This window comes from Labrus mixtus, chromosome 20 (genome assembly GCF_963584025.1).
Source record: "Labrus mixtus chromosome 20, fLabMix1.1, whole genome shotgun sequence".
NCBI classification, from domain to species: Eukaryota; Metazoa; Chordata; class Actinopteri; order Labriformes; family Labridae; genus Labrus; species Labrus mixtus.
The window spans coordinates 17685747-17707750 of NC_083631.1; the positions used below are offsets into that span (position 1 = coordinate 17685747).

The following is a 22004-nucleotide window of genomic DNA, read 5'->3' on the forward strand; positions in this document are numbered from 1 at the left end:
GTCTCATAACTGAGTCACATGACTTAAAATGACCAATCAGAAAATACAGTGAAAAATAAAGAGCAACAATTAAATGATCTCAAATGACCAGCAGGGGGAAACAGAATTAAAATGAATTGAAACATTCCTGCTATACATGAAAGAAAGTATATAAAACTGTTTTATGGGGGTTTGGAACAAATAGATGACTCATTGCTCTACAGTTTAAGGTTTCACAAGTTTGAAGGGCTTGAATAATGTTCTTTAAAAATTGGCCTACGATTCCAAATAATGTAATTTAAAGTATGAATAAAGAAATACTGTATCTTACTGTGTCAAAAGATTTCTAACTTGGTGGTTGACCTCCTGTACTGAAGTTAAACCACATATAGAAATCTGACATTTGGTCAACCTCTGATACGTTGGTGAACTATAAAAGTCAATAGAAACTATTTATTAATGTGTTTGCATTTCCTTGTACCAGTCCAGGGGTATAAAAACTTCAGCTGTTTAAAAGCTCCATCTAGTGGCAGTACTCGGGAAGTGCCTTGGCACCTCTAGCTGCCAGACCAACTTACATATTTTGGTCCGTACCAGGACTTGATCTGGTGACCCTCCGGTTCTGATCTGAGGTTCCAACACACCGAGCTATTGCCGCCCCCTCACCTTCATTAAATGTTGGGTTTAATCTGCAGTCATTGGTCTGTAAAAATAATCGAGTTCAGCTGAATGTTATACAAGTTTACAGTAGTCTTTCTCACACAAATCAAGTGGTCATCATCCAAATGTTTGGTCCGCTGAGGAGGGGCCGGAGCAGGCCGTGCGTGAATGAGGATGGTGATGTCATGTAACTCAGCCCTCATTGCTTTCTAAACCAGTCAGACAAAACCTGAGAAATTGAAGGTTGAAGAAGAATGTTTTTATTGATTTCATTAGTCTTACAAAGTAATGCACTCAATTGTAAAGCTTGTCATAAAAACAGCCCAGTCATTGAGGTTTACAGAAGTGAACAGTTCATATGATTATAATCACGATTATTTGCATTGAGTTCATGACGACAAAAAACGTTTTTCAGGCTGGTGCACTACAAGGCAGGGAATAAAGAAGTCATGATCTCCAGTTAGACGAGCCCCTTCTCTCTAGCTTTACATCCTCAATCACTTTCGATCAGCCAGTCTTTGAAGCAGGGCGATGACCGTGTCCTGTTTCGAGGAGAGCAACTCGAGGGCCGTCGCTATCCGACCGAGCGACTCCGCCATCCGCACCTCCCGTCTCTCACGTCTCTTCTCTCTGGCTTCCACTCTGCGCCGAGCCACCCGGTCCAGGTAGGACTGCTCCTCCTGTCGCTTCAGGATCTCCTGGACCCCGGTGGTGCCGGATTGCTCCTGGTCTCCTTTCTGGTACTGTCCTTCTGAGCCTGACAACGGTGCTGCAGATAAGGTGGAAAGAGAAGACGGAACACTAGGGGGAAAAGAGGAGGCGAGGCCGAGGAGATTCTGGTTGTTGCTGATTGGCGCATTGCTAAGGCGAAAGGGGATGACACCCGACGGGAAAGGATGAGTTTTACGGCATGTGTAGTGTGATGAGTGGAGGTCTGTGTTACTGGTCAAGCCAAGGGAAGGGGAAGTAGAAGCTGTCTCTGTAAAGCAAGGTGCAGAGATGAAAGGCGGAGATGGCACAATGGATGCTGGGTGAGCACTTGTGGTGACAATGTCGCTGTTGAGGACAATCAGGGGCTTGAGGTCGGGAGCTTGTGTTGGGCTAATGGTGGCTATGGTCATTGAAGAAACAGCAGCGGTGCTACTGATCATTTGACTGCTGATCGCTCCCTGACCCGCCAAGTCAACACCCTCAGCGGAAGCAAAGTCCCCGTTAGGGCGGATGGTGGTGGCGGGCGCTGGAAACTTGGGCTTTGCCGCTATCTTCGCTAAGGGAGCAGGTAGGGCGGAGGCAGCGTTTCCGCCTTTGTGTCTCTTGCTGTTGATCTGAGTGCCGACCGTGTCACAGAGCGTGGCATCCATCAGCTAGGCGACACAAAGAGACAGAGAAAGAAAACAATATATCCAAGTTATTTTTGGCACCACAGTCAGGAAATCACAGGCTGATATCTGAGCACCGAGGACACAGCCATTCACACGAGAGGGCAGAGCATTGATACAAAAGGCTCCATATGCTGCAGCTGTTAATTGGTTAAAGAGCCCATATTACGCCCTTTTTGGGGTTCGTATATTTAATCTATGTTCCTACTTTTGTACGTTCACAATAGCTAAAGTCCAAAAAAAGTGTCTGTTTTCATGTACTGCTCCTCCTTGCTCCCTCTACGCTCTGAGTCCGTCAGCTGCACTCTGTTGAGCCCACACTGTTAGACCCCACGTGGGCCAAGTCTGCTCTGATTGGTCTGCCGATCCGCTCTGTCGTTATTGGTCAGTTGCTCAGCACGCGTCTCGGAAATTTCAACATGAGCTGCAGGGCTTGCCACAACGAGCCAATGGACTTAGATCAGTGATCTCACACTGACAATGACGTCGGACTGACACATTTTTTTCGAGGGGGGCTAGAACCGAGCGTTACATGCGGCTAATGCTACAGCTAACAGGAGGACGTAGGAGAAGCCGCGTTTCCGCGGACTTTGAATTTTTGCGCATAGATGTGCCTAAACATGCACAGGACACTTGGAAAACACACTAAAGGGCATATAAAACCAGAAAAAGAAGAATATGGGACCTTTAAAGACTGGGCTTCCTGTACTGGGCCATATTACACAACATTGCTAATTCTACCTGCTACAATAAAACATGATGACGAGAATACTTTGGACTGGAATTATAGTCAAACCACTACCTATAGTTTATCACACAGCTTTTTTGAATACTTGAGTCTGATTGGTTAAAGACAACATTATAAGGCTTGTTATGTCTTCACAACAGACTGATGCTTTACACACTGTTTTGACGAGCATCCAGCCTTGATAGTACAGATGGGACCGATTCGATCTTTAAATCAGTATCTAATTCGATATTGAAGTCATTCACGTATCGGATATCGGTCGGACGATATGTGCAATTGAATCCAACCGTTTGGAAAGTGTGGAAAGACTCCCATGATCAGACTTACATCAAAGAACTCCCAGGATGTCTTAGCGTGGCCCGTCTCCCGGCTGCGGTCCTTCACCCTCTTGTACGTGACGATGAGGTTGTTCCACTTGCGTCGAATCTTTTCCACGGGGAGCACGTGCCCCTTGGAGGCCATCTCCTCCTGGACGCTTTGGAAGAGCTGAGAGCGCTCCCTGGTTTCGTACAGGCCCCAGCGGCGGCCGACGGCCTCGATCAGACACAAGACCGCTTTGGACGAGAAATCTGAGCCCGTGGGGAGCGTCTTTTCTGAAGGAACAGGAGGCATTGCTGAAGCTGAGAGACGACATTGGGTTTAAAAACATCTGTTGGTGTCACTTCAAATACTGACTATTACTATTACACATTAAATTAATATACATTGAAATTCATTTTAAGGGCCCGGAAGTGTCTTGTATCAGCCGACCCCTACAAGAGCCCATTTTATCTCATCCACAGAGTCCCGAAAAAATATAATCTGCTGAGCTTTTCCCCTTCAAGTTTGACCATATCATGGGCAAAGATCTCTTTTTTAACTTGCTTTTTTTACTGCACGGTTATTCAGAAGTCTTCAACAACAAGAAAATCAATCTGTTAATTCTCTTAACTTAGATGCGCCTACCTGGAGCTATCTTCAAGTACGTTTTCCCGTCCCCTGCTGTGGTGAAGAAGCGGTCTGTACCCACGGGGTCTAATGGTGCGAACAGAAAACAGAAAAGAGATTGAGACAGATTTTTATTGGTTATGAAGTGTTCTACATGGTATAAGACTGATGATAAAATAAGTAGAATGTACCAAAAATGTTTGATCCAGGGGTAGTATGAGCAAATCATAACACACAATCGGATAAATACATATAACACTACCAAACAATACAGTGTTGCACTAATAAAGGTCAAAGGAGACGTGCACCATGTGAAACATTATTATTAGAGAGCTCTTGTCTGCACTCACACAGCAGAACAGGAGTAGTTGTCGCGGCTGCAAGCAGCTCTGTGTCAGCCAGCTCCTCTGCAGTCTGATCCACTCCTCCCACTCCTCCTCTGCATGCGGTACTTCCACAGGGCGCAGGCGACTCCTGGCTGCCCAGAACCAGCGCAGATGTGTTCTCGTCGACAGCTTCGATCTTCACATGCGTCGCCGCGACATCGCCGCTGTCTCCCGTCGGATTCCCCTCCATTGCTCACTCAGACAGACAAAACACGAGCCGAGCCGAGGGGAGGTCTGCGTGTCTGCGCAGGCGTTGAATTGGGAGAAAGTTTTGTGATAAAGGATTTCATGCGGCGATGCAGAGTTCGACCTCGGTGTTTTGCTGCAGGACTCATAACTCCCGCACGTCGGGTCAAGTGTGTGCTGGAATAGCTTCCCCCCCCCCCCCCCACACCCCCCACAACCACCTTGTATGGTTTGTATGAGGGGCAGAGAAATGGCTGCGCTGTCCCCCCAACAGCCGACGGATGCGCATGGCGGCTGCGCAGCTTGCAGTACAGGTTTGCTGCTGGCAACGCTGACGTCAGCTGATCGCACGCATTCACAATGGCGGCGGTGAGGGGGGGGGGGAGAGCAGCCCCTAAGGCAAAGCCCCCTTCAGCCAGTAATTAAATATGAAAAATGTTTAAAATATTAACATCAAGAGGCATCAACCTGGCTCAGCTACATTTTGATAACTAAAATATTTGACATGATTTAATTAGAATTTGTGATAATCACACCATCAATTGATTTATTATCTGTGTGTAAAAGCTCAGAACTTTAAAACACTCACCTGATCTGAATCAAATAATTAATCAGGCATAGCTTGCAAATAACTAGCCAACCGTAGCCTATAAACTAGCATCATCCAGCTGGATGTGTCTTACCGGTACTACAAGTGTCAGACTGGATCAATCAACAAAATACGGTTGTGTTGTTGTTTTTAAAAGCTAATCAGCTTTTATGGGTTTTTTAAAACTTTTTTTATGAAACAAGGGGGGGCTAACACCAGCAATGTATGTTAACTTAATAAGGACATTATATTAAAGGCACAGTAAGTAGATTCCTCAATCAACACAAGAACAAAAGACGACATTGAGGCTGGAGGGGAATCATGGGAGTTCTCTCTGCTAAATGTAAATTCATATCATTGGGTAACTTGTGTCATGTGCGTGGCAGGCAGCTACTAGCTAGCTGGGTTAATCTTTCTTTTAGTAGAAAGTGTTTAAAATGTTATATTTAACTCAAGCAGTACCAACGTCTTGTTTGCTCGTAGTTTAAGTATTGCGACAATCCCTGAATGATTATTGTGGTGAATGTTATTAGAATTGTGATCGTTACTTTGTGTTGCATTTATATGGTTTCACTCCTAAAAAAAACAACCTGCAACACAGCTCCCAAAAATGACAAAGATCAGCCACACAAGTGCTTTCCTTTCAGGTTCAGACAGGTCACAACTTTATTTTTCCACACACAACATTAAAAGAAATACTGCCAAAGTCTTGTGAACACGTCTTGTTTTGTCAAGTGTCAAGAATTTTTAACAATTATTAGAAAACATGGAAATAACAGTAATAAAACAGAACATAGGAAGAAACAAATGAAAATAGGCAAACACATCATGTACCATAAAAAGTTTTTCCTCATTGTAAAAAAGTTTTCATGCTTTAAATGAAAGATGCATTTGAGATTGTCAAATATTACCTAAGGTAACAGGAAAGATGAATATACTGACTCCACATTCATATTTGCATGATTATACTGTTTTGTTTTTTTGACAAAGGAAGTTTATTTTCCTCACAAATCTTATATCTGAAAAGCAAAAGCTGCATGATGGTTTATATTTAAATTCAATCATTATGAATAACTATCCAATCATAAATTATCGTCTTGATTTTAAGGTCTAACCAGACCTTTCATTTTCTTAAAGCTTAATATCTTTAGTGTCGGCTCATATTTGAGTGTGTAACTGTGATGACTTGGGGACTTGACCGTGCGTCCCTTTTATTTATTTACAGTCCGCCTGTCTCGTAAACTAAGCACACTTCTGCATGTGTTATTGTGATGTTATGTACAAGAGATAACCGTGCTTAAGCCTGGTTAGTCCTGGAGCAGTGTGTGTGCAGGCCAGCGGGGGAATGGGGAGGGGGGGGAATTGTGCTTAAGCACGGTGTGGGACAAGTGTCAGTGCGCCCCATAGTCAGGGCTCCTGCCTTGCGTGCAACAAAGTTTATGCCAGGTCTTAAGGTCTTAAAAATTCTTATTTTAGTCCAAAACCATTTCAGTTAAAGGCCTGTGACTTATCTCTTTGTAAATTGAGATTTAATTAAAAAACAAAAAATACATCAAGGCTGTAACCCACAATAATGATCTATTTTTCTCCCAGTACCTGAGTGTGAGAACTAAACACCGTTCATCAGTCATCACTCTCTTCACGTATGTTGAACACCTTCATGAGTTCACTGTCAAATAACTCCTTCAGTTTGTTGCTCATGGTTAGGAATCCATCATTCCCCTGCAAGAGAACATAACAGTACCTGTCACTGTTTACTAAAAAATGACATCTTTGATATTGATATGTTGTTAGCGCGTTTGCTTACTTGGTTGTAAAAAGCACTGTTGGCAAATATGAGCTGAACGTCAGACGCAAACTCGCCAACAGTTTGGTAGAGGTTGTTCTGGAGTTTGTCAGTCACTTTTCCAGTCCACATGGGCATTTGAATGATGGTGGAGTAGTCTTTCAACTGTGGGTGCAAAGCAAAAACATAAAAAAAAAAACTAAAGACTCATAAAACCCTCAGCTTCATATTAAGTTTGCATCAATTTCAGACTTCAATTAACAAAAAACTGAAGAAAGTGTAATCCCACCAGTCTCCAGGTTATTAGTACTTCTTATTTGATATACATCAAATTAACATTGTCTCTGTTGAATAGGAAAATCATCAAAAGGAGTATGGTAACAGAAAATATAGAAGACTTACATAGAGGCTTGGATTTGTAGCAAAATGTTGTTCCTTATCAGCACTGAGCAGATACAGGAGAAGGTACTGGCACCTCTGTTGATGGCAGGAGGAAAAAAGAAATGACGGCAAAAATAGATATGAGATACAGTGTAACAGATAGAAAGAGTCATAGATTATGCCTACCATCATGTGTTGTGATATCTGTCCGGACATTGCTGCTTCCCTTTCCATTTCTTCCCCGAACATCCACTTCTGAGCTGTTCTGAATTCACAGAAGGTACACATCCAGCGGCTTTTATCCCTGCTCACAGTCAGAAACACACAGGCTTGTAAAGTCAAACATTTATCAGTGTGTTTCAAAACAGCATAGGCCACTCATATGCCGTGGCATTTGCCACTCATGTGCCGCATATGCTACTCATGTGCCGGCCTGACACAGCACGAGTGGACCAGAACGGCATATGCCACTCATATGCGGCATATGCCTCAGCACAGGAGTGGACCAGACTGGCATATGCCACTCATATGCCACGGCATGTGCCACTCAAATGCGACATATGCCGCGGCACATGAGTGGACCAGACCAGCATATGCCACGGCACATATGCCGGTCAATCAATCAATGATAAACTTCTCTTTTAAGTGTCTTCTATTTTTAAGCCTTAAGCTCACCCTAAAATGATGTCGACAGGAGGGAGGTGACATTTCTGATGGAAAGAGAGAGGGCATATATCACACACCACCAACTCTTCTCCTTCTTCTCTTTTACAGATGAAACACTCGTCATCGTTCTTCTGATTCTCCTGCAAGGTCAAACACCACAGCAACTCTGTTTACTACACATCAATATTGCTGCAATGGAAATCGGTTTATTCATGCAGAACAAAAGTGGATGTAGCAGGCAAAAGTGCAGCTTGAAGCTGAACCGGGAACTTACCCAGTCTTTTAACCCTGGTATGCACAGTTCGCAGGAACAATTCCTTGAGTGCATTTGCAAGATTCTTTCCTGAAAAACAGAAAATAACAGTTTCTTTCACTTTGTTTCAAAGTAAGGTTGTTTTAGATTTGATAAACACTGTCCCTCTCTCTGACACTGCTTTTGAAGAAGTGAGAGCTTTTCAAAAGGGTTGACTTTAGGTTCTGTGGGCTGTTTTTTACTAGAGATGTTCATGGCAAGTTGACTAAATAATCAAACGTTGTCACCCTCACTAGTCAGCACCAGAATTACAAATCTATTAAATTAATGAGTGTGTGAATGTAATTAATGAGTAAAATGTTGTGTCTAAGCTGTAACGCAGTCACTGGATGGAGCTTTAGCTCTGATTAACGGGCCTGCTTTTCCTGTTTTTACTGCCCAGCACAATGGACAGATGACATCTCATAGCAGCAGTGCAGGTAAACTGGCATATAACCAATTGAATAGAGCAACAGGCAACCAGTCAGCACAGACATGTGGAAGTTAACTTGCATGGAGGACTGAAGGCCGGTTGATGCTAACAGTGCTCAAGATACCCCTCAGTAATTTAAAGAGCCCATATTATGCCCTTTTTGGGGTTCGTATATTTAATCTATGTACCTACTTTTGTACGTTCACAATAGCTAAAGTCCGAAAAAAGTGTCTGTTTTCATCTACTGCTCCTCCTTGCTCCCTCTCCGCTCTGAGTCCGTCAGCTGCACTCTGTTGAGTCCACACTGTAAGACCCCACGTGGGCCAAGTCTGCTCTGAGCAGAGAGATTCAGCCATGACATCATCTTTTGTTAATATTTTGATTGAGAGCCCCCTGCGGTGGCGGAATTTACTTACTGTGCGTGTTTTCTTACCTTTACACTAGTCAGCTTGTGTGAATTTAGATTACTGTAGGGAAATTAGTCGCTAGGAACATCCCTAGATTTAAAAAGAATGTCGCTTCTAAGTAGGGATTTCAGATTGGACTAGACTTTGATGACACACCTCCCAGACCCCCATTACCTCTGTGAGGACACTGAGCGGGTTTCCCTCCCACATGATGTCTCTCCTCCACAAGGGATCTGTCTGATGTGATGCCCATGTAACAAACTCCAACGGGGTCATCCAGCTTGTCTCAGTCCGAATACTTTTCCCACAATCCCCTGGCGGAGAGAACATGTTCAGAAGCTGCGCCTAGATGGCTTATACAAAGTTAATTTTACTGACATTTAATGGGCTGCACCACAGACGTGTTCAGGTCAGAGACAACTTTAACTATTACAACTGAATTAAAAGAAAATGAAAGCATAATTATTTACACATTGGACAGATAAAGAATTGCATCCACATTTCTGTTCATAACTTCAAAAAGGGAACAAGTAGTCGAAGGTTTGTATCCAGATTATCTGACAAAACCTGATGGAGTTACCTGATGCAAATCGTTTTACATGTAAGGTGGCAGCTTTAGTCCCACATGTAACGTTGAACACCTTCTTGCTAACGTCAGGATGCTGCTCAGCTTGTTCCACCTCCTGCTCTTCCTCATCTGTAAAAGACACATAAAAATGGGGGCGCAGATGGCCTAGCAGTTAGGTGACGTCCGATGTATGAAGGCTATAGTCCTCCAAGCGGGCAGCCCGGGTTCAAGTCCGACCTGTGGCTCCTTTCCCGCTCTCTCCCGATTACCTACACTATCCACTGTCCTATCAAATAAAGGCAAAAAGCCCTAAAATAAATCTTTAAAATATAAATAATAATAACTAAAATAATAGTAGTAGACAGTTAGACATTGACTTTGTGTTGATGCTGTGTTAGGATACAAACCTATTCATTTCTGTTATAATAACATAATCTACTTCATCCCCAGCTCCCCCTTTGTAGAAAACAGCACCTGAGACATTTGCTTTTCGACTTGAAGAACCCTGCTCTTCCTCCTCATCTTCCTCCTCATCTTCTCCTTCACACACTAAGAAAGGAGGAGGTGATAAGCAATTGTAAAATTATGTTGTATGGATAACGACACGAAGAGATAGAAAGAGAAGTCGATTTTGATAGATATAAAGACACACTTATTGATTGAACAAACCTGTGATTAAATCAGATGGAAATAGCAACCTCTTGGCCTACAGACATAAAAACAAGAGCACAGAGTAGATCAAAATCACCGAAAACAAAACAAAGTCTGACTGTATATGTGTGTTTTTGATTTATTTTGGGGCATACCGTTTTACTCCTGACTATAAAGCCCGCTGATTTCAGGTGACCTTCCTGCAGGAAAAACAAAATCAAATATCGTAAAGCTTCAAATAAAGGCCCATCGCAATTTAAGGCTCAGTCTCTTTTACTAGCCTGGTGTTTCTGCACGCAAATCTCAGTTAGAGGCCACTTTGCATTAAGTGTTGATAAAGTTTTGGATCAAATGATAACAGCAACTTACAAAAAATAAAGACGAATTTGTGCTTGTTTAAGAGATGGAAATAAAGGTTGACAGAGTACACAAGAGGGTCCCTCTCTCTCTCCCCTCACACTGATGGGCGGTCTTACAAAGAAAGATCCAATTAGTGATTAGTAATTGAATTTGTTTTATCAATAGCCTCGTTTTGTACACATTGAATTATTCTGTCCGGTGTAAATTTACAGTTTTAAATTCTTTCCCGTCTTTGCTGTGCACAAGTTTTGTTTGAAAATACTAACAGGCCCGTCTCATATTGACGCTTGTACTGAATAAAGGCAGGGTCACTTCAGAGTCTGACTTAAATCAAAGGTTGGGCTATTAATTGAAGTTTTACGGTAAACTCATTTCAAAGGGCCCAACAATCTTATTCCACTTCAGTAAAAGAAAAACAATCTTTACAAACCTTTATAAGTTTTCCGAGGCATACGTTCTCACATCGAATGCTCGTCTTCCAGCTCCTACAGTGCTCCTTCCCTGCAAAGCTCTCAAACTGAGGGGGGGTGAACCACTCTCTGCCGACTGCAATGCACTTCTCCCCTGTGACAACAGGAAGGTGTCGATGTCAACAGCATCCACTGGGACGGTCAATGTCACATTTGTTTCCTCAATAATAATTACAATTAAATGCATTAATGCTTTACAGGAAAACACACAAACAGACAGATAATCAAACAAGAAGTAAATAAAACACACAGATTTAAGACCCCAAACATCATTAAAGACACTTTATATCAATAATAAGATGTTGTAAAAGTAAAACAAAGTCAGCGGTTACGTAAGAGCCTGATGATAAAAGTGAGTCGTATGATGAGATTTTTAAAAGGAATTTCTTAGGGTTTTCAAATTTGCAGAAAACTCCTGAAAAAGAGCATGTGTGCGCGCAAACAGCCGTATTTTTCCCTGGGACTTCACCCGGAGTTTCTTCTGCCAGACCCCTGGTATTTTTTCCGCAGCGAGTCCGAGTGAGCTGATGTGAGAACGCAGCAGGATGTTATATACTGTGACTGATGCACTGGCACCCTAACAGAAGGGTAGCAAAAAATAGGATGTAGGGATCGGTTATTCCATTCCCGACTTTTGACAGTGAAAACACCAATGAATGCGAACCGGACTGGTTAGTGGAAACAGGCCTTTAGGAGGGCCCTGCTTGGAGATCTCAGGCAGTGGTCAGGGACTAAGCAGATCACAGAGGTAGGCTGAATCCTGGCCTTTGGAAACGAGCGTTACAACTCAAATCCTTCTAAAACTCACGGGTAGCCACTGAAGGGATTCAAGTACCGGTTAAATATGGTGCCTTCTCTTGTCATGTGTTATAAGCCTGGCAGCACTGTTTTGAATTAATGCAGTCTATGGATGTTCTTATTCATGTCCAGATCAGGTGAATACAATAATTCCAAGCGATCAAATCTGATTTAAGATCCATTCTTTACATGATGCACAGTGTTTCTGTTCTTCTCTTTAGATAAAATTACAGAAATAGTGTTTCTCTTTCTCCGTTAGATACTCTACAGTCGACTGACCTTTCGCCAGTCTGTCTCTGTTCAGCATCCCCTCCTTCTTTCCACAGGTCACAGGTATCTGAAACTTATAGAGGGGCCACGTCCAAATCTTGCCTTTCTCTCCCCTCTTCAGGGGAGAAGCTGTAAAATAAAAAACTCAATTCAAATTCAAACTTGGAAGTATTATACGGTCAGTTTTACAGAGAGGTGACTTACAGAAGAGTACTTTCTTGGACTTCTTCCTCTGAATTGGGGTTAGCTTACATGATGAAACAGACGGCTCCTCTTCCTCGTCAAGCACAATCTTTCGTTTCCGTTTCTTCTTCTTTTTTACCGAATTTGCTTGGGTCTCCTCTTCCTCCTCGTCTTCTGACATTTCCTTCCTTTTCCCTTCGGCTGACTCTTCCTTTTCGATTTTCTCAGGCAGTTGTGTGTAATCACGGAAGGATCCTGCAGGTGAATTGTTGTTGATGGATATTAGAAATATCAAGTCCGAACAGACACAAATGAAAACAAAATTCTCAAAGTCTCTGAAGTTCACAAAGTCTGCCGGGTGGGGGTGGGGGGGTTGAAGGATTCAAAAAGGTGCTGTAGGATAACTTTGATGGGAGTGGGCATTAGATTTCTGCAGTTTGATCTGAGTATGGTATCTGAGGGCGCACTCACACTAAGCAATCCGTACTGAGCCTAAGCACGCTTCACACCATAAAGTCCAGTTCGATACATAAAGTGATTCATGTGTTGTATTACGACCTTGTGTACAAGAGGTAACCGTGCTCGGGCCCAGTTAGTCCCGGAACAGTGTGGGGAATGGGGAGGGGGTGCAATCGTGCTTAAGCATGCTACGGGATAACTTTGCATAGCGGGAGTGCGCCCTAAATGTGAGAACGTTTCCCAAACAGACTGACTAATATAAAGCGCTGTGAAGAAGATTCTTTATGCATGTTTTCCTTTGACAAAGTGACTTTTACACATCAGTTTGTTTCTATTAAGATGTCAGGGGTTAAGCAACTTATGAGCACAAAACAACAGTTTCTTACCGTCCAGGAGGCTGTTGCGAAGTAATCGAAGGTGAGGATACTGGTTCATGATGGTCTCCTTGAAGACACACCTCCAGAAGACTTCAATGTGCTGGGATTGATTTTTCTCCAACGAGTTGAGAAGAGCATAGAACGCTTGTTTTATTCTATCTTTGCTCTTCATGCGAGTGAACTTCTGCACGCACACAAAAGTAGAAAGATGATGAGAGTAAAGAAAATGATCCGATGTCAATTTCACAATCCATTTTTTGATTACTTTAATCAAGTGTAACTAGTATCCCCCCCCCCCCCCCCCCCCCCCCGATATTTTACAAGATGTTAATGTAACCTAAGGATTCCCCATGGCCTTTGCTCTTTGAAAAAGTACAAAAAAGGAAAACTATTGTGTAATTCCAAGTTCACTTTGTCATCTATTATGGGGATAAATATCTCAAATAATTACATGGCTGTGATAAATACTTGATTCTGATTAGCCAATTACACACAGACACTGTCCAATCCCTCTAGAGAAGCAGACCATTGCTAAGAACAAAACAAAGCGGTACTATGAAGAGCAGGCAGTTGTTAGGGACACAGATCTAATCACAGATCCTGTTGGACTAACTGTAATCATGTCAATCCGTCTGTGTGTTTATTGTGGGAGAAGGAGAAGACAACAGTGAAAAAAAAGTGGTTAAAACTAAAAAAAATGATGACTCAATAGTTCAGGCTATTCACAAAATTCAGCCGGTGGAGACAGAGGGGGTCAACATATAATGTCTGCCCTGGGGCCCTTTAGGGGGTTTATCCAGCCCTGTACAGTTTAATCAGTTTAATTGTTGAAGAAGATGAAAACTGGTGGTCATTTTGACTCATTTTGGTTCAAACAATCATTCAGCTGTTCAATATAGTGGGTTACGGTGGGTAACATTTGCACATGGCCTGTTAACAAATCTCTGAGGCCTGTAAACTGCTGACCAGTCTTGCTGTTCCCGCTTTTCACTCAGCGCGCATTTCAATCAGAGAGGGGGGGGGGGGGCCTGTGAAAGGAAGTGACAAATGTTCAATGTTTCTACTTCAGTGCCTTACCTTGTAGCTGTCTTCCGGGATCAGGTTATGATCCCTGAGCTGGTTTATGAAGATGGTCGGACTCTCATAGCAGGACATTTCTGTTTTGTGACAGTGAAAAACCTGCAGCAGTTCCTCTGACTTCAGGAAATCCAGCGGGTCCATTGTTGTGTCGCCCACTACCTTTCTCCTTTAATTCACACACACAAAAAAAAACCTGTTACAGAAAGTTTCAAACTACTTCAATGCTTACTTTTTGTGGCATTCCAAGTAATGCATTGAAAATGGTGTTATATAACCCCGCCGATGTAGGCCTATAGTGCAATTATTCATTCATTCCGCATCAACAGTTCTGTTAAGTATTAAGTTATAAAGTAAAAGTACAATAATTAAGGTTTTACCGTACTGCGTCTGAAATCAAAACAAATAGTGGGTAGCATATTCTGTAAATCTAATCTCACTCGACCACATCTTCCGCACAAAATGTTTTCTCAGTTCCTCCCTTCTGTCACCCACCGTGACGTTTGGAAAGTGAAAGTAAAATTGGCTCGACGCAGTTCTTGACAGTGTCAGCAGGGGGCGGCAAACACCACAGAGTTATCTGTAAAATCCTTTCCATCTTTCCATCTCCAGACTTCTATAATGTGTAGACTTTATTGTTTTTTTTCCTTCTTTGATATATAGTTGGTTTTTTAAAAAACTTTTTGATGTGTATACCTTATTATTTTTGTATTTCTTGATGTTTATTGGGATGAAATCACCATGATTAATAATTACGCACATAGGACGTTGCCAGGGGTGGGCAGTGATTCCCAGCAAGGCTTAACAAAAAAAGCACACCTTCTTTCACTGCTGGCAAAGCAGTGCAATTTTTATGAGAGGATTTCCAGGTAGCCTAAACGTAAGAAATCTACAGGCCTACAGTGTCATGATTTGTTCTGTTTAGGTTTGTTTTTCACAGTTAGATGGATTTATCTTTTAGATCTCATTCTTTGGTGTTTCCCTCTATGTTCTAGTGTTTCTTAATTTTTCAGTGTCTTCAGTGTTTCATGTATTTATTTTGTAGTTGTCCTCAGTGTTTCTTGTCTTGTGTTCATTCATTCCTCTGTGTGTTTCCCTCCAGTGTGATTGCCCTCGTTGTCTTCACCTGTGTCATTAGTCTCACCTGTGTTTGATTACCCCTGTGTCTATTTATTAGTCTCTGTGTTTCTTCCCTTCTGTGTCAGTTCATTGTATGTCCTAAGTAGAGTGTAGTTTCTTTGTCTATGTCAGAATTTCCAGTGTTTCCTCGTGGCTCCTTGTTTTCCCCCTTTTGGCTTTTTGTTGCACATTTTGAATTAGTGAGTTTTGTTTGCCTTTGGCTTTTTGTTAAAATAAATTATTTTTTGTTAATTCTGCATCTGGGTCCTCCTTTAAGTTTTCTCGATCCATAACATACAGTGTAAATAATTATTCATTGTTAAATTCCTCTTGGAACGAACAACTGCATGGTTTTACTTTTTGTATTTTATTTTGAAAATTCACACCGGACGTTCAGTTGTACTAAATGCGATCTGCCAAAAACGGATCTGATGCTTTAGGTAATTTGCGGCTCTATTTGCTCGGACGTTAACTGAGTTAAATCATAGTCTATGTTTCATGTTATGTGTGAAAATGTATCAGCGTTTATTGTTTTTATTTAATATCAAATGAAATGCCTGTAGTTTCTGTAGTTTTACCACTTTGTGACGACTTGTTGATTTAATTCGTATGAACCAGTAGCATTTAAGCCAGTTGCTAATGGCCGTTAGGAGTGAACTTCGAGCGGGAACAGACACCTGAACAACTTGGCATTATTTTTGAACACCTGTGGTTGTGTGTGTCCCATGTTGTTGCAGGTATGTTTCATTTTTGAACTGTTGAATGTTTTATCAAACTGCTGGTTGAGCTCAAAAAAGTTAAAATGTGTTTTCTGTAATTTGTTGATTTAATATGTAAAAAAACCGTTGTATTGTAATATAGTGATATTTGAGAACACTGTCATTATACATATTTTTTTTGTTGATAGTACTAAATTACTACATATCTTTTTTATAATTTTAACTGATATGATTTGTTGCCTTTTCTTCACATTTATATTTATCTAAATCAATTGTACCATCACTGTAAAAGCAGTAGCAAACAACCTCATGCTGGTTCAACTGGGAACAGACTATGACTGGGCGATATGGACCAAAACTCATATCTCGATATTGATTAGCTGAATGGCGATACTCGATATATATCGATATGTATTTTATTAACAGTGAAAACACATGAATTTAAAAAGTAATCTTATAAAATAAAAATGTTCTTTAAATACAATGTGAGAGAGAGAGGAGGAGCAGGGTTAGGAGGGACAGACAGTCAGTCATCATCAGTGAGATGAGAAAAAAGTGACCTGGCAACTCTGTAACGTTATTTTAATGCAACTTACACTATATCGATAGTAACGATATTGTCTTACACTATATCTTGTTTGAAAATATATCGATATATCTTAAAACTCGATATATTGCCCAGCTTTAGAACAGACATCTGAACAATTGGCCATTAATTGTTCAGATGTGGTTGTGTGTGTGTGTGTGTCCCATGTTATTGCAGAATAAACCAGTCTGAATGCTCCGTCCATCGTGTGTTGAAAACAGCAGAACAATATAAAGAAGGTCACACTAGCATCATATCAAATGAAAATGTGATATTCTCATGCTAGGTGAGTATTCTCATTCAATGTTTACAAGATTTATGTTGGCGGACTTTGGTAAAAAATCTTGTACAACTTTCTTTAGTGTTGTTGGTGATTTGGTTTAGACTATTTTAAGGTAAATGCCAAATAAATATTTTGTTTAATGTGGTAAAGTTGTACTCCTTATTTTAACAACTAAAGTTTGTGTTTTGCATTCAGTTACTGTACATGACTTTTCAGTCTTGAGTTAAAGAGAGTGCTGGCTGAGATGTTTGTAGCTGTGTTTAAGTCTGCATGAGTCAGTTACCTGCTTTCTGCACCTGCAAGCTTCATATCAACTGAAAATGTGATATTCTCTTGCTAGGTTATGGTTGACTTCAGACGATGAGTGACTGCTTCCCCTGCTTGGTGACTGATGGAGAGGAGCAGATCGCTGACACAAAATTGCCTGAAAAAATGAGTCTTGAACCTTCGCTTGCTTGTGTTCGCTGTGATCACTTTCTCAAAGTAAGGTAAGTTTAAATATTGGATGTGGTTATGTTAATATCTATGGATTATGTAGCTAATGGCTTCCTAACTTTGTAACAGTAAAATAAGATATTTATTTGGGCGTTTGAACTCCTAACTGAACAACAAACAGTAAGTAACAACTGTGGTAATGCTAACCAACTTGCTAAGTTAAGATAGTGTTTTCCTTTCTGTGATCTACTAGCATTTGAATACATTATGTTGTTCCCCTCAGGCTGCCCAAGTGAGCTAAATGATGTTCAGTCTGGAGACTGTGTCTCCTACCTTTTACCTTCATTACCATTTTCATGTTTATATAAACATTAAACACAAGTTGAAAAATGGTCATAATGATAACTTCATAAATTATAATATTGATCTGTTATATTTAAACAAATTATGGAAAGATCTTACAGAGCATCCAAAAACACAACTGTTCACAGTCTTGTTGAAAGAGTGCAATAGTCTTTGTTTATTATTAAAAAATGTCCCTTTTAATGAGACAGTTTGAAATTTTGAGGTGCAGGTCCAAAGTTGCTGGCAGAATCTTCAGTTGGAGGAACTGGAAGTCACTTGCTTTAATATTGCACATGTGGAGGGTGGTGATTGTTTCCTGAATGGTCACAGGTTGGAGTTAGAGGCATAAGCTGCAACTGTTTAACTTAAGATGAAGATTGAGATGCACGGTTGCAGGTCAGGTGAAGGTATGCTGCTGCTTTCAGCCACCGTCTGCAGGTAGACGCTGCTGCAGGTTTCTGGCAGAGGTTGGAGTTTGACACACTTTTTGCAGCTGTCTTTCATATTGTGATGATGAGGGAAGAGGTTGATGGTTTCTGGCAATGCTTGGCTTCATGAGGTGGTGGCTGTATTTGGCAGAGATTGGTGTTGGAGGCATAAGAGGCAGCAGTCTTTTATATTTCACTGGTGGAGGTAGAAGCTGATAGTTTCTGGTTGGTGCTGAAGGTTTAAATTCAGATTCTAAGATGAGCCTGCAGACAGACATAGGAGGTCACATTGATGATGGAGTTTGACGGTCGTGGCTGCTCATGTGTCACAGAGGCTGCAGGTGGGGGCAGTGGCTGTTTGTGTTTGGTTGACGTTAGATGCATTACCTGCAGCTGTTGTCCATTAACTGCAGGTAGAGGCAGTTTGAGGCACTAGAAGTACCTGTCTTTGTTGCAATGGTGGAGGTAGAGGCTGATGGTTTCTGTCAGAGGCAGCAGGTGCAGTCAGCAGTGTCTGGTGTTGCTGCTGCTTAAAGTCGAATTATGGAATGCAGCTATCAGCTACAGTCTGTATGTGGAGTTGCAGATTGGTCTTTGTGCCACTATTTGTTGGTGGTTATGAAAGTTGATTGATGCTGTCAGAGGTTTGAGGAGTCAGATGTTTGGGTTTTGCAGAGCTTGGAGTTGGGGTGTGGGCTGCAGCTGTCAGGTGGAGGAAGCTGCAGGTTGCTGGCAGAGGTTTGAGTTATCAGCATGTAAGGCAGTTTTTTGTAATGTTTTGCAGGTGGAGGCAGTAGCTCCTGATGTGTGGCAGAGAATGAAGATGGAGGCAGTGATTGTTCATAGAGGTTTGACTTTGAGGCATGATGTGTAGCTGCAACCATAAACTGAAGTGGAGGCATCTGTAGGTTTCTGGGAGAGGATTGTTTTGTAAATTAAACACTTTTTTAAATAACATGTAGAAATGAATGACTTAAATATGATTAACTTTTTCCAATCATGTTATGTTTGATCTGAACTGCAAAATGCCAAATTATCATTAAGACAAATCTTACCAAGATATTGGTGAATGAGGCTCATTGCTTGTAGAGGCTGTAGTTGGGGGCAGCAGCTGTTGGTGTTTGGCAGTGGTCTGAGTTGGATTCATTGGCTGCAGCTTCTAGCCAGGCTTGCAAGCTGAAGGCAGATGACTGATGGCAGCTGCAGGTGATGGCGGCAAAAGATTACTTGCAGAGACTTCAGTTTGAGGTAGTGGCTGCTCTTGCATAGCAGAGGCTTTATTTGAAGGTATGTGTTAAAGCTTTAAGCGACAAGATAAAGGTGGAGGGGGCTGCAGTTTGCTGGCTGAGGCTTGAGTTGAGGGCATTGATGACAGCATTCATTCTTAACTTGAAGGTGGAGGTTGAAGCTGATGTCTTCTGGCAGAGGCGTGAGCCAGAGCAACATGCCACAGGCAGTGGACAGGCTTGTGTTCTTTGCTAAAATCTTGTAAAAACACTTTGAAAGACATTATTTACAAGCACCTAATGTTTGATTATTACATAGCCGTTTAAGCATGCCATGCAAATAAAATATTTAATTTTGTTTACAAGAGGCACATTTAATATAAATGGGAAAGTATTGTTGAAATTAAAACAAATCATATTTGATAAATTTCTTGTTCTGTGTTTTGTAGGTTGTTTGAGAAAAAATCGATTAAAATCGTGAATCGGTGTGTTGTAAAAAAAAAAAAAAAAAAAATGTGTATTTTGTTTTTAGGCCATATTGTCCAGCCCTACGTGGAGGTAGTGAAATACATTTTAGGAGAGGCTCAGACTACAGCTGTTAGCCAAAAACTGCAGTTGGAGGTGGCTGCAGTTTACTGGCAGAGGGTTGAGTGAAAGGCATTGATGGCTGCTGCCTTTCATATTGAGCAGATGGAAGTAAGGCTGCTGTGGCCTGTTGCACCAGCTAAGTGCTAAGATAAGTGTAAGCTTTAACTTAAGTTACATAGTAAAGTCCTCACCACACCCTTGTAACTAGATAGGTTCTACTTTAAGTTGTGTCATCGTTTGATTGCACCACAGAGACGTAAGGTTCATCTTAACAAGTAGAACGTTGTATTTCAAATAAGAGTTAAAACCTTAATCTACAGCTAGTGTAAAATAACAGTGACATCAAGTGGTGAAATCTTCCACTAACATGTAATTTAACAATACTCTGTTGTTAGACGGGTGGAATCATCTTTGCACATGTAAAATGACAGCAGGATTACCAGGGCTTTCCATAAACAGCCCACTATTCTTGTCGTTACAGTCGGCTACTTTTTCCTATTGTTGATTCTGATAGAAAAAAGTTTGACTTACAAGTTGCTATTTGCTACCCGCTTTCCAGTTACATTTAAGAAGCACTGTCGTTTGTGTCAACCCTGCCCCTCAGTGAGTGAGTTTGGGGACGGGGGGTATCACTTTCTGATTAGCAAAATGACTCAGTAGAAGAAGAATGGTCTTTTACTACACAAATATGGTCTTCATAATTATCATATAACTGGCTGTGTTATAAAAAAAATGGAAACAGTGGTGACAGCAACTTGACAAGCGCACAGTTAGCACAAGAGTTTTCCCATTTTTTTCCGTAAGCATCTCTCTCTCTCTCAATCGATCGACCGGGTAGAGAGTGATACGTCTTAATAGCCTATCATTTAATTCATATTCGACCCCCTGATGTTTCAGTAAATTTACGTCACAAAACATCAGCGTTTCAGTTCATGATAGAAAAGCTCTGATTAACTGCAAGACGCATCACAGGACGCATTATAGACTTAACTTATTGATAATTAAAGGGTGAAAACAACTAAACCTGCCACTGAGGCAGGGAGAGAAAGGGCTAGTAACAGTTTGTATTATACAGTCAGTGTTAACAAGATTATTTAAACTATCTGAAGAGTGTATAGAAAAAGCCATCTACTTTAAACTCTGACAGTCTTTATTTATTTCAAGTGTTGAAGCAGAAAACAGAATTCTCTCCTGAGTATTGTGTTTAATATGAAAGTATTCCGTTTTAAAATTGCTGTGTGTAATGTTTTCTTATGACATATTTGAATTTCCACCACAGTGTTGCGTAAATATTCACCAGAAAGTGTCCATTGCTTACAGGAAAACACGCTACTGATGCTAAACAGCTGGTAAAACTCTCTGCTTATCCACCTTAAATATTTATACATAATGACGACAGTATTTTAAGGAGGACTTTGAATCTACTCGGAACTATCTGTGAGATTAAAATGATCACTTAACTGTATGCCTACATTGGAACTATCTCAGCTGGTGCAACACTTAAAATGTTAATAGAGCGTAAACTTAACATCTTAAGTTAGAACTTAAGTTCAAACCGGACTATGTTTGAACTCACATTTAGCTGGTGCAACCTGGAACTGGTTTCTACTGGTGGCTGCAGTCCATGGCAGTGGCTGAAGATTCTTTGCAGAGATGCAAGGTGAAGGCATCAGCACACATTGCTATGAGAGGCTACAGGAAGCAGCTTGTTATGTCTGGTAGAGGCTGCAGGTGGAGAAAGCAGCTTGTTATGTCTGGTAGAGGCTGCAGGTGGAGCAAGCAGCTGGTTATTTCTGGTAGAGGCTGCAGGTGGAGAAAGCAGCTTGTTATGTCTGGTAGAGGCTGCAGATGGAGGAAGCAGCTTGTTATGTCTGGTAGAGGCTGCAAGTGGAGAAAGCAGCATGATATGTCTGGTAGAGGCTACAGGGGGAGAAAGTGGCTTGTTATGTCTGGTAGAGGCTACAGGGGGAGAAAGCAGCTTGTTATGTCTGGTAGAGGCTGCAGGTGGAGAATAAAGGTAATTATGTCTGGTAGAGGCTGCAAGTGGAGAACAAAGGTAATTATGTCTGGTAGAGGCTGCAGGTTGAGAAAGCAGCTTGTTATGTCTGGTAGAGGCTGCAGGTGGAGAAAGCAGCTGGTTATTTCTGGTAGAGGCTGCAGGTGGAGAAAGTGGCTTGTTATGTCTGGTAGAGGCTACAGGAAGCAGCTTGTTATTTCTGGTAGAGACTGCAGGTCGAGAAAGC

At 41.5% G+C, this 22004-nt stretch overlaps 2 protein-coding genes across 3 annotated transcripts; both read right to left on the reverse strand.

Moving 5' to 3' along the window:
• Positions 1-876: 876 nt before the first annotated feature.
• Positions 877-4447, reverse strand: si:ch1073-357b18.4 (uncharacterized protein LOC797129 homolog). 2 transcript variants are annotated; one of them, XM_061026994.1, is made up of 4 exons: positions 4044-4447; positions 3712-3780; positions 3094-3359; positions 877-2003 (listed from the first exon to the last, which is right to left on the reverse strand). In XM_061026994.1, the coding sequence occupies exons 1-4, from the start codon at positions 4267-4269 to the stop codon at positions 1137-1139; spliced, it is 1428 nt and encodes a 475-aa protein (XP_060882977.1). In that variant the 5' UTR covers positions 4270-4447; the 3' UTR covers positions 877-1136. The 2 variants fall into 2 exon arrangements, with proteins under 2 accessions (XP_060882977.1, XP_060882976.1); XM_061026993.1 differs by having other exon boundaries at positions 3094-3386.
• Positions 4448-5490: 1043 nt separating this feature from the next.
• LOC132954435 (nuclear body protein SP140-like) lies at positions 5491-14519 on the reverse strand. The gene is made up of 16 exons (XM_061026987.1): positions 14033-14519; positions 12965-13139; positions 12141-12374; positions 11946-12065; positions 10829-10962; positions 10194-10238; positions 10057-10093; positions 9862-9936; positions 9400-9516; positions 8994-9133; positions 7962-8030; positions 7697-7827; positions 7208-7325; positions 7043-7117; positions 6662-6805; positions 5491-6576 (listed from the first exon to the last, which is right to left on the reverse strand). The coding sequence occupies exons 1-16, from the start codon at positions 14174-14176 to the stop codon at positions 6478-6480; spliced, it is 1857 nt and encodes a 618-aa protein (XP_060882970.1). The 5' UTR covers positions 14177-14519; the 3' UTR covers positions 5491-6477.
• Positions 14520-22004: the final 7485 nt, after the last annotated feature.